Here is a 13,219-nt window from a genome sequence, read left to right on the forward strand (position 1 = left end):
TAGGCATACCAGTTTCGTGCTTTGCCGCGGGGTGAAATATCTAAATGATAAAAGCACTGATCCGGGTATAGACTGGTAGTTAGCCTATCAACCTGAGGATTTAAAGCTCTCTGGTTCGAGCCGTGGTGCTCTAAAATATGCTGTTGTAAGTGGGTTATAAAAGTGAGACTCAAACACACTTTTCTGGTAAGAGTAGCCGATTAATTGTTGTTCTTCTGGTCCACAGTTAAATATAAGATGGATAAACCTGAACATTATGGATCTTTGAGATGGTCGTTAAACCTGTTCAATTTCTTATTACAAGCATGTTCAACAATAATCGTGACCAATTTGTATAATATTCTCATTTTTTACTTCAGTAAAAGAACGTGCTAGAAATAATATATGACGGTTTGATTTGATATCCGTCCCTAATTTAACAGTGTAAGACTAGAGGGAAGGCAGGTAGTCATCACTACTCACCGCCAGCGCTTAGGCTACTCTTTTACCAACGAACAGTTGAATTGACCGTCACATTACAACGCTCTCACGGCTGAAAGGACGAACATGTTTGGTGTGACGGGGATTCGAACCCGTGACCCTTAAATTACGAGTCGAGTGCCTTAACCACCTGGCCATGCCAGACCAATATATGACGGAATAGAAAATATATCTGAATAAAATCTCGAGAAATACTTTTCGAACATTGTCATAAACTTACGTAATACTTATCAGATCTATCTGACCTCAAACAGGTGCTTAGGAGTAAATGTCATGTGCTAGTCCAATAATTTTGATGATTTATAAAAGAACGAATATAAACAAAAAGTGGTTACTGTCTGTATCCTTGCTTTCCAACATTGTTTCTACTACATTTCAATGTTTCCTTGAAACATATTTTAATTTAGGATAATTTTTATGTAACATTTTCTTTGTCTAAAACTGAAAACCTAATTTTTTAAAAACTAGTCAACAATTGTAGAACGTAATCATTCAAACAAACTCTTGCTTCAGACAATTACGGAATTAAAATAAATGTTACTGTATTTATTCGGTCTATGTTTAATATTTGATATTTGTATTTTATAAATTCCTCAACTTGCACTAGAATCACACATTAATACGAATTTCCTGCTTCGACACTTCTGAAACATTGATACATAGAGATACGCTCTTACCAACAGGCGTTTAGTAGCATAGTTCGTATTCGTAAAGCTCGTGGAAATGCAAGTCATTCCAATCAACAAATCTAGCGAATATTTTTAGCAAAACACTATTATTAACAGTTTTATAAAATCGCTTTCTTGTCCCCACCTGTTGTAGGCTCAGTCGTTTAACTGCACCAAAATTCCGAAACTACTTTGCTAGTAGATTGTTATTTTATTGAAATTGGTGGCTACATAACATCTTGACATCAGTTTCAGCGAATCGAACCTTTTGTATAATAGTATTAGAGATTCTCTACGTGCACGTTACCTTTTTAGAAATACTACAGCCTTGCATATTTTACACTTATAGCAACTATCTACATGGTTAATGCCAGTTCAGTTGAAAGAGATAATTGAGTATTAAAGGTCATATTTCGCAACAACATATGCTTTTCTAGAACTTTGAGTCAGGGTGACAACACTTCTATAAATTCGTCAAATGTCGAGTTTACAAAAGAACAGGAAATTTGTTTAATGATGTTTTTTTATGGAGGATGAAGTGGCCACACTAGAGAGGTTTATAACTTGCGATAATAAGTAATATTTTAACAATAAACTTACTTTTTCACTGGAATCTTTCCAGAACGATCTCTCATGAGAGTGAGCTTTGTATGAGCTTTTTCTAGGTACCTTCGAGAAGATGCGTTCCACGACATCAAGTTGTATGCCATTTTCAATAGTTCCTTCGCCCATATCTGTACCAGGAATAGAAAGGAAAAGAATAGTGCACATCAGTATGAAAAACGTCTTTGATTTCTTTTTGGTATAACGTACAAAGTAATACTCACAGTTTAAGGAACTCTCCCCTTTTTATGTCATTTTTACCCTTTTTTTTCAGCTAAGGGGTTTAAAGCTCCTTCTTCCTAACCTATCATTCTTATTACTATGTCACTATTACTATCAATTTCGGGACTATTATACCTATGTTTTTAAGTGGAAACTGTATATAAACTATTGTACAAGAAACAATGTTCAAATCAACCTATCATTCACCTTCAGTGACATGGTAGTAGCTATTCAGTACCTATTGAAAAATTAAGAATTTCAAAAAAAATATTTTAAACATTATCCATCATTATAAACTAAATAAGAGAGAACAGTCCCATAAAAAATGAAATATCATACTACTTTGTTTTGATAACAAGAAATGTAATTTCTTAACATCAGCTCTTCTCTCAATAAATTTAAGGCTTTCCTTTTAAAAACTTATTACTAAAGTCACCGTTAACAGTTTTCTCTTTAAATATGTTACTAAAATCGTCTTATACAGTTATTGTTTTCATTTTAAATACTTTAATAGAATCGCTCTCAATACGCTTACGATTTTCTTTTTAAATATTTCTTTCTGAAGCATCCCTTAAATGAGGAGCAGGTTGTATCTTTTTCATCATAACCAGACCATAAGGCCTATCTCTCACTTTTTCGAATTCACAGGTAATATTTTCATTTTTCAAGTTCTTCGCTTAATTTTGGTTTGTTTCTTTTACATATTGGTCAAAATCTGTATTTTTATTATTACCCTTCTTTCGGTTTCGTTTTCCACACGTCCTGATCCATAATATTCCTGTTAGCGCCCTTGGAGCACAAGTGTGAAAAGATGTCAAAATGAATAAATTAAATACTATATAAGATGACTCGCGTAAGTACACCAAGTAAAGTGAAAATGATAATTTACGTATCATTGATAGAGAGAAGGATTAGAAATTACTGGAGAGAAAGAAAGGCAGAGCGGTGCCGATATACAAAAAATATTAATTTAAAGATCATTACAGGATGGCTGATATGGGTATTAACAATTTTACTAATAAAGCAGAGAACAACGTTTCGACCTTCTTGGATCGTCTTCAGGTCCTGAGAAACATTTTTACTTCTAGTGCGTTTCACGTCATCACGAGATCACTATAGATTTTCTACTATTGTTAGTGCTGACTATATCAGTAGGGAAGCATTCCTTCAAACAGCACTATTGATTTCATGATGTTTATATTATTTGACATATCCGTAGAACATATGCAGTTGAAAAATAAATAATTTTGTGCGCGTATAAATATTTACACCACCTCTTTTAAACACACTTTAATAAAGTTACTGCTAATAAGTTTAGGGTTTTCTCTTTACTTGCCCAAAGTTTATTAACCCACCCACATCTATTCTTCAAGGCACGTGTACATATAACATACCAGAAATCAGCATCCAGCCCTGTTAACTTTCATTCATAAATTTATTGTTGCTCATGTTCAGGGAAAAATTAATGTAACCCTAATCAGAAAAAACAAACAAACAAGCAAAACGTTTCCACATACTTTGATATATTTGATATGCTGAAGATGACCGTACCTAGTTTTCTCACATCTGGTTTAATTGAAACAGTAATGAACTTATTTAGGTTCAGTCAATAAAGAATCAAACCTAGTTTTGTTTATAACAAAAATATCCTGATTAATGTTTTAATACAAATACAAATAAGAGAAAATCAACTCTGCGACCAGGGTTTAAACCCGGAAACACTGATTTCATAGCTATCCAACAGTAGAAGTCGTCTCTGTGGATATGACCACTACATTACATTAAGATAGGTACGAAGTACAAACTAGAGAAATCTGTCACATACTTACAATTACTTGTTTAGAGTCATTAGGAATCAGTGAAACAGTAATGTTGTTAAATTGAAGTAATTAATATTAAATATTTTAAGTGAAAAAGGTGCCTTCGAGACCGTGACTTATAATTCCAAGTCTTTGACAGGCTTCTATGATTTGGTATTTGTAATTATCATCACGCAGTACAGTGATTATACTCATAATGAGAGTTATTGTTAGTGAAAATCAGATAAACTACTTTTATTCTGGGATGAATAACGAGCCCTATAAACGAGAGACTCTGAGTTCAAGTGTTATCCTCCCAATACTTTTTGGCCAGGTGGTTAAGGCACTCGACTCGTAATCTGAGGGTCGCGGGATTGATCGTTACATTATAACGACTCCACGGCTGAAAGAGCGTGTATGTTTGATGTAACGGGGATTCGAATTGGCGGTGGGTGGTGGTGGCTAACGCAGATAGTCCTCGTGTAGTTTTGCGCGACATTCAAAACAAACCAAATCCATCACTTTTAGTTTATGACCTAAAATATTTATTACTAGCTGGAGCTGGGAAGAAGTTACGTAAATTTATGATTAATGAAAGGTTAACTTAGGACATAAAAAATTGCTTCTTTTATATTTATTTAGAAAAAACACACAAAAACACCGATAAAAATGCAAAAAAACATAAAACGTAAAACCACAAATTTATTTGCACATTCACTGTAAGAAACCAACAAACCTTCATACCATATTTAGAGAACATCAATCAACAGGAGATGAGATATCAGTAAAATATTAGCATAAAAAACTGCAAAACTGAATATTTGTTTGTACACTCACATGGACATCCATACTAGTTCCGGTCAGTTATTCATCCACATTATGCCAAGTAGTTACATGGACATACAGCAGACAGTACTATTATATTTATATAGATTATAATACAGCAACATTAACATTTTAATTGTTTCTAACTAATATAAATACAAATAAAGCACTTTTTCGCAAAAACAATAAAGAATAATTATAATTTTATCTGTTATGTTACCATCTGTAGTAGATGGAATAATACAATTCTTTACTGACAGCTAATAACCAAAAATACTTCAGGTGTTTAAATAACGTATGACGTTACTGTCAGAATAAATTACCTATTATTATTCAGCGGACTAGATTGAAATATTTAGTTATTGATACTAACACTTACTATTATAATAACAAGTCAGCGTTACTTTATAAATGTACTAATCACATAAGCTGTATTGTTTCTTCATTATAAAAAACCATAATTTACATTTTATCTTAACAGTAACAATTCAAGTAGCACATATCTTGTGATATTGAATTAATAAAAGCAATACACCATTTAAACCATAAGTATTTATTAATACAAAAACAAAGATATTTTAATACATATTTTGTCCATATATGTTCGGGCCATTATCAAACTATTCTAAGCATACTAAATTACTTGGCTCTATGCTCAAATATAATTTCAAATTTGATATCACCTGACGAGTGTGATCAAACCTGTTCAGAGTCAATTTGCACGTATCACTAACTAATGCATTTGAACGCATCCACCCTTTTTATGAAGGCCATATCCACAATTTAAGTGATTTCAAAATGATTTATTGGTGAACTGACGTCGCTTGTTCAACACTAACGTTTATTAATGAACCATTTAAAACAAGACAAAGATTTTGTAAATCACGTGTTTTTTGTCTTTGTCAGAAGTATCTGACGTTACTGCTGAACTTTAACGGTAACCACCAAGACTTAAACTTGATTGCATTTATATTATCACTTTCATTATTTCCCTCACGTATTAGTATTTTGTTTCCTGTAACAAAATGACTAATCAAACTGTTTAGGGCCAGATATCTCCAAGTTTCTTTGCTGTGTTATCCTTCATAACAAAAGCGCACTTCCTCTTCAGATGACACTGCATTTTTGCAAAAAACTAAAAATACAATTATATATGGGAATCGTTATTTTACCAATAATATGATGGGAAAAATTAATTTACAACCAGGTCTTCAAGACTCTGCTTGCGCACGTGTGTGTTCTCCGGTTTGAAAATCAATGATATGGACCAACGATTCTCAAGTTTAAGTAACTCGAGATCTCCCTTTAATCTAAAATATTTTTATCAAAACTATCGATGTGTTTTGTTTCGAAAAAGCAAGATTCTGCATATACAAAAAGATATATGCTAAAATTAAATGCTTTACTTAATATAAATTTCATTTTATGAAAATTACTTTTTATTATACGATCAATATTTTTCAAAATAATTTTATTAAACGTCGAAAACAACTCGCGGGCTTCAGTTTGAGAGACAGGGTCTGAACAATGAAAATAAACTTGTTTACAAAATTATTTATTTGACATAAAAGATTTTCTGCCACGTACTACAAATACGGATGGCCAATATAATATGAATCACACATTGGTTTTACTGCCTCAAAGTTGGTTTTATAGTTATCAAAAATGACTTAGTACCTTAAGCCACACTGTACATCAAAGTTGGTCAACTTTATTCGTGTTATAGAGTAGCGTGAATATATATATAAAAATTTGTAGCTTCAAAAATTAGGATTTCGCTAAATTAGTTAATCTGTAAGACTAAAATATAAATATTACCAACGTAGTTTCCCGGCTGTTACAACAGAAGTTGCAGAAATTGATATTGGCCAGGTCAGCTCCGTACACAACTGTTAATGCTTTTTCTTCCAGAGGGACATCCCGTGGTCCCATATTAACAACATCCCTCAGTTTCGCGTCCTGCAATAAGAAAAAGGTTGTACTTTAGAACAATCGATATCAAAAAGGAAAATAAAATACAAAAGCTAACATAGAATTTAATTTCTGAAAATAATATAAATTTTCGTTGTTTTTTTTAATTTCGCACAAAGCTACATGAGGGCTATCTGCGCTGGCCGTCTCTAATTTAGCAGTGTAAGACTAGAGGGAAGGCAACTAGTCATCATCACCCACCGTCAACTCTTGGGCTACTCTTTTACCAACGAATAGTGGGATTGACCGTAACATTATAACGCCTCCACGGCTGAAAGGGCGAACATGTTTGGTGTGACGGGGATTCGAACCCGCGAATTACGAGTCGCACGCCTTAACATGCTTTGCCATGCCGGCCCAATAATATAAATATAATGCTAATACCAAATAATTTCGACGAAGTAAGAACATGATTAGATAAATATCTTCAGATTTCCTAAATATTTACCTATGAACTGAAAAAACAGTGAAAAGTAAACATCTAGCTTAATATTGTACTTTCCCATTTTAAATTTAATAAAACAATGGACCATCAGAAGTACTGTTTAACAGCTATAAATAGCTTAACACCAGCTGACTGAATTAGAATACCAGCTTCTATGTTCATTAATTCTTACCAATGAAATATCATTCTTATTGTTCAATATCGACAGTCAATGGAACATCAGTTTTATTATTTAGTAATTACAGATATAAAACATCAGTTTTAAATTATTATACTCCTGAAGATGGTAGCGCATGGACACCGAAACATGTAGATTCCTTTCAGGATTTGTGCCTGATTGTAATAAATTATTTTAGCATTGTACTCCTTTTAATTCAAGGCTGATGGCGATTTATTCGAGAATTTCCCCTTTCTTCACAAAGCTAAATCTTTTGAATTCAACAGTGAATTGTTTTACATAATTTAAGCTTTTAGAAGTATAATTATAACCTTACAGAGTAGTGTAAGTAACAAAATCATTAGACAGAAGTTTTATTGTTTAGTAACTACAGACAATGAACGTCAGTTTTATTGTTTAGTAACTACAGACGATGAAATATCAGTTTTATTGCTAGATAAGTAGTGAAAAAGGAACATCAGTTATATTCTTTATTAACTACAGTCAATGAAATATACTGTTTTTATATTCTTACTTCGATAAATAAGTATCGATAGATTCACCAGTTGGGTACCCTTCACGTTAGCAATGTTTTCGGGCGTATTCCCAATCAACAACAGAGAACAAAATGTATTAGTAACTATAAACTGTGAAATATAAACTATTTTGTATGAAACTGTAAATAATGGAACATAAACTGTAGTTTTAAATAAATAAAAACAATAAACAAATCTGGTGTGTTGTATAATAACTATAACCAATTTAATACCAAATACATTTTTCTGTAAACTATAATCATTTAATAGAATCATCTACATTGTTCAGTATTTATATACAATGTTTCATTATCATTATTGATACAATGTGGGTTAAATACTTTTTTTTTCATATACCTAAACTAATTTAGGTTACTATACGGTGAAGTAAAACGGACTCAAAACCACGTAGATCAAACAACTTACAGCATCAAATACATCGTTTAGATAGCATGAAAATGAACATGAGTTGTACTGCCATCGAATGATATCAAAGAAACATAATGTATCGTACATATTTTGAGAGTCTGTGTTATACAATAATTTCTTTCCTTTAGTATAAAAACCTAGAGCTAGAATAAACAAATATAAAAATGCAACACTTATTTCCTTTGAAGTTATTTAATATACTATGATCTCAATATTACTTGAGTATATTTTTCTTACATTGCATAAAGCCCTGGACCATGTTTTCACAAAACATTGCTTATCTTGATTGTTTGTTTTTGAAATTCGCGCAAAGCTATACGAGGGCTGTCTGCACTAGCTGTCCTTCATTTAGCAATGTAAGACTAGAGGGAAGGCAACTAGTCATTACCACCCACCGCCAACTCTTGGGCTACTCTTTTACCAATGAATAGTGGGATTGATCATCACATAATAACGCTCCTACAGCTGAAAGAGCTAGCACGTTTGGTGTGACGGGGATTCGAACCCGCGACCCTCGGATTACGAGTCGAGTGCCTTAACCACCGTTTATCTTGAACATAAGGAAGCACACAGCTTCCTTGACGAGACTTCAAACCGCAGATATCAAACACATGGTATTTGTTTTTGTTTTTGCCTTTCAAAATGTGTAGTACATATTGGAGGGACTTACACATTTTCATAAAAAAAAACGATCTTTGAGTAGTGGATATTAACCCTGATGAGTTCGCAGAAGCGAAATGTTGGTTAAAAAAACAACAACAACATCCTGACATATATATCAGGAGTTGAAAGGTCGTTTTTTATAAACTCATAATGTTTGTTTTTTTCACAAGGAAATACTATACGGAAAAAGTAATAAAACTATTGTGCTAAAACGAACCAAGGAAAGCTAAGCATACATGTTATTATAAAGTGACTTATCTATCACATAAACTAGATTTTCTTCAGTATTTTAAGTACAATATTATTATTTAATTCATTAATTTATTATTATTCTTCAGATAAATACATTTGTCAAATTCAATTTAAATGTGTTATTTTTTCACACTTTTTGGTTAATAGATGCGATATTGAACAAAGTAAAGATTATAACACAATACTACAACAACATAGTCTATCTAGTTTTATGAACTTCATCGAAGGGACACACATACATATGAACAGCTGCAAATTATCTACACTTATTGATTACGTAGCAAACACTTGAGATCATGAAAGATAACACCTATTTGTGTGTAAGCAACAGCTCACTAGCTTATTTGATTTGAAAATTGAGAATTATCAGAACTTAACATTTTTAACAGCATACTACTTACTTGATCCTAAACCTGAAAACTATCAGAAACTAGTATTACTTTTAAGAGCGTGCTAGTTTGCTTGATTTTAAAGTTGTGAACTATCAGATAGACATTTTATTTAAACAACTGAGCTGTCATAAAACAGTGAGATATCTCGAACTAGGACCCAGTCAGTAGTGAGAAGTAGTGATAAAGTATTCGGAAAATAGTAAGATATCTGAAACTAAAATCCAGTCTGCAGTAAGAATTATCAACTAAAGTTATAAGGTGATTCAAGTAACAGACCTTGTGAAGTCAAATAAAAATCGAAGCCGTCAACATAGTTCTTATATGACTGACATCCACAAAAATGATAAATAGGAGAACCAGTAAAGCAAAAAACAAAAAAATGGAGTTCTACTGTAGTCTTATACGACTAAGATTCATAAAGCTGAATTATAAAAGAAGTTGTGAAGTCGAAAGAGAAACATTGATGTCTCGGTATGATGAGGCTAACATACATAAAGAAATAAGTCAGTAATTTAAGCGAAAAATAATTTCCCTGAAGAATGAAAGAAAATCAATTTTTTAAGAGCGAATTCTTTGTGACCAGATAACGACAAAATCTACATAAATATATCAGTGGTGTCTGTTGTGTAACTACTTCGCAGTACGTAAATGGATCTTCATCAAATATGGCATGAAGTTTCGTTGGATCTATGTGAAGATACAATTAAACTTTCGGTTTAACATTTTGTGTTTTGCAGTTTTTTATGGGCGCTTTGCGTGTCTTTTTTAAACCATTTCATATAACGGAAACAACTTTTCATGTCTTAAGATAAACTTTCATTGATCATGAATTAAAATATCTTCCGTCCATGGGACACGGATCTCCAACAAGTATTGAATAGGATCTTGAATCTTTAATTTCTCGTGTTGAACGAGCAGATATATCTGATTTATCGTTATGACGAATCAAGAACTCCTTAGCAATGTCGACAAATTTTTACTTCTATATTTTAGTGATAAAAGATATAAACATTATCAACAACTCATATCTCATTTTTATATTTCTGATTTCAGTGAAGAAGAAAAACAAACAATTTGATAGATTATTTAGGCAGAGTATTCATGATGAAACTTTGTAGTATGGACGGCAACTGCCTGTTGTGGAGACACAAGTGTAGAGGACGACGTTTCGAAATCTTTCGCCATTCGTCTTCATTCTACAAAGTTTCATCAAAAACAAACTTTTTTTTTGTGAATTTCATGTATACGACAAACATAAATTTTGTGTGAGGAACAAAAAAGAACGAAGCTAAATCATTTAACATAGTTGATAATAGTGTATGTACTCTAAATCGATAAACTGAGGGGCACGTGTCCCTTTTGCCCTGTCTGACATATCACGTTACTGTCGCAGTTAATAATTCATTATTCATTCTCATTCAACAGATCAGATGGCTATTTATTTGAAAATTTCCCCTTTCTTCACCAGAATATGTAATTTCAAAGAAGAAAAGAAAGAATTCGTGAATGACGTAGTAGCCCAAACTATTATTTGATTCGCTACTTTCTTAGCAGTAGACTAACTTCGCCGAATTCACGAAATCGTTAGGCCTAATAGTGTAGTGAACTGTAAACAATTTGTAGGTTTTGATATATAGTTCACTGTTCATCATTAATAACACACACTACTTTAGGACGTCATTCACAAATTAATTATTTTCTTCACTGAAATTATACGCTTGGGTGAATAGCAGTGAATAATGCATTCTGACGGTAATACCACATGATATGCAAACGTCTATAATATTTCAGTAATTAATTAATTAATTAAGGCCTAAAATTTTGAAATAGTAGGCGACAAACATGCGAGGGAAATGATTTGTAATATGCGGGTTACTGGCGATATTTGAAGACTAGAATCTAGAATCTGACACAAAACCTCTATTGTGCACGTGCGAGAAATCTTAATGAGACTCAAAGCCTACAGCATGTATAAAACTATTTTTTATCTCTGTCCTTTAGATGTTGCCCCCTTCAGTACCACATTGGTATGTCTGAGAACTTATACTGCTAGAAATCGAGTTTCGATACCCGTGGTGGGCAGAACACTGATAAACCTTTATGTAGCCTTGCGCTTAATAACAAACACCAACAACTTCTGCTTGTTGGTCTTAGTATATTTATTTTGAAAGTTGAAAAAGTAATTTAAAAACGAGCTTAAATAATTTCGTTTTTTTTTATTTGAATTTTAAAGTTCTTCCATTTTTGTGAAATTTAAATTGACTTTCTGTAATAACAGCGTTGCTGAGTAATGCGTTAATCGTTAAAGTTTTTGTTATATTCTAATATAATTACTAGCTGCAGTACCCGACCTTTGGACGAAAGTTATGTAAATTCATGATTAATGAAAGGTTATTTTAGACAATAAAAGTTGCTTCCCTTATATGTAATTGTAAAAAACGCAAAAAACTGCAAACATGAAATGTGAAACCAAAATTCGTATGCGTCTCCGTATGGGCCTAATGAACCTTCATACCAAACCGATTAAGATCCATCCACACTTTGGGAAGTAGTTAAATGGATATTGGATATACAACGGATAGTACTGTGATATTTATATAGATATAGGTCATTAAAAAATTCAGAGAGATAATAAATAACAATAGTTTTACCACTGCGAACTATTCCTGTAACAGACCACGCTGTGATTGATAATTCGTATTAACCGCCAAAATGTGTAGTTTTTTTGTAATGGCCCTCAAAAATTCATAGTTCCACAAAAACCTACCACATCAAGAACATTACATGTACGTCAAAATGTGTAGTATATTGTTAAATGACTCCAGAACATCCGTATTTCCAAAAGCATCTATTACATAAATAATATTACTTGCACTTCAAAATATGTAATTTATTGTGCGATGACTCTCGAACATCCGGAGTTCCAAAAGCAATTACTACTTGAAGAACCACTGAATTTTCACATGAAAATATGTAATTTATTGTGTCATGTCCTCAAACACCCAAAGTTCCAAAAATACCTACTACATTAAGAACCACATTACCTACACATCAAAATGAGTAACAGTTTGTGTGATTTGCGTAAGATGCGAACAGCCATACATTGAATAAATTGGTATGTATGAATGCCTTTTAGAAGAAATTTGTATATATGAATGTCCTTCCATGTTAGATGTATAACCAACGTAAACCCAGATAAACAAGTAGCCAGCCATGACCATATCCTTGAACACTTCAAACCTGTAATCTTGATTAATGTTCGAACAAACTCACATAAACAGGCAAGGACGGGCCGAAGTTAGGGCCAGTCCAATAGTCAAACCACAGAGCCCTTCCGACCTCTTTCCGAGAGCTTTTCTAAAATAAAACAAGGAACGAAACAAGTCTATTTTTCAGTACAGTAGTTCTTTGTATAAATATATACAGCAATATGTGTATGCAACAATATAAAATTTCACAATTTCAATTTTATCACTGTGTAATGTTTGAATTTTTAATTTATAATTCCATAATATACATGTTATAAATGTGTACGCATGTAATGTATGTACACTCGTACTTTTTTATTATACATTGTATCTACAATTTCAGTGTCAATTTTCACTTTGTATGTTCTTGTTTCGCGGGCACTCACTATATATGGCTCGGCACTTGATTCGTAATCGAGGGTCCCGGGGTTCAAATTCCCGTCACACCAAACATGCTCGCCCTTTCAGCCGTGAGGGCGTTATTATGTGACGGTCCATCCCACTGTTCGTTGGTAAAAGAGTAGCCCAA

General features: G+C 32.7%; 1 protein-coding gene across 12 annotated transcripts in view; it reads right to left on the reverse strand.

Annotated features, from left to right (window-relative positions):
• Positions 1-13,219, reverse strand: part of LOC143230683 (1-phosphatidylinositol 4,5-bisphosphate phosphodiesterase classes I and II-like) — a 151,863-nt gene that overhangs the window by 77,148 nt on the left and 61,496 nt on the right. For 8 of the 12 annotated variants that reach the window (XR_013016595.1, XR_013016594.1, XR_013016596.1 and 5 more), the window contains 3 exons: positions 12,716-12,799; positions 6,416-6,556; positions 1,749-1,882 (listed from right to left, as the gene is read on the reverse strand). Coding sequence is in view for 9 of the 12 variants with exons in the window: in XM_076464654.1 (XP_076320769.1) it covers positions 1,749-1,882; positions 6,416-6,556; positions 12,716-12,799 (359 nt within the window). In the remaining 3 variants the exon portion in view is untranslated. Of the gene's footprint in view, positions 1-1,748; positions 1,883-6,415; positions 6,557-12,715; positions 12,800-13,219 lie in introns of those variants that run through there. The other 4 variants (XM_076464656.1, XM_076464659.1, XM_076464658.1 and 1 more) reach the window with 1 other exon arrangement.

This window comes from Tachypleus tridentatus, chromosome 10 (genome assembly GCF_004210375.1).
Source record: "Tachypleus tridentatus isolate NWPU-2018 chromosome 10, ASM421037v1, whole genome shotgun sequence".
Classification (NCBI taxonomy): Eukaryota; Metazoa; Arthropoda; class Merostomata; order Xiphosura; family Limulidae; genus Tachypleus; species Tachypleus tridentatus.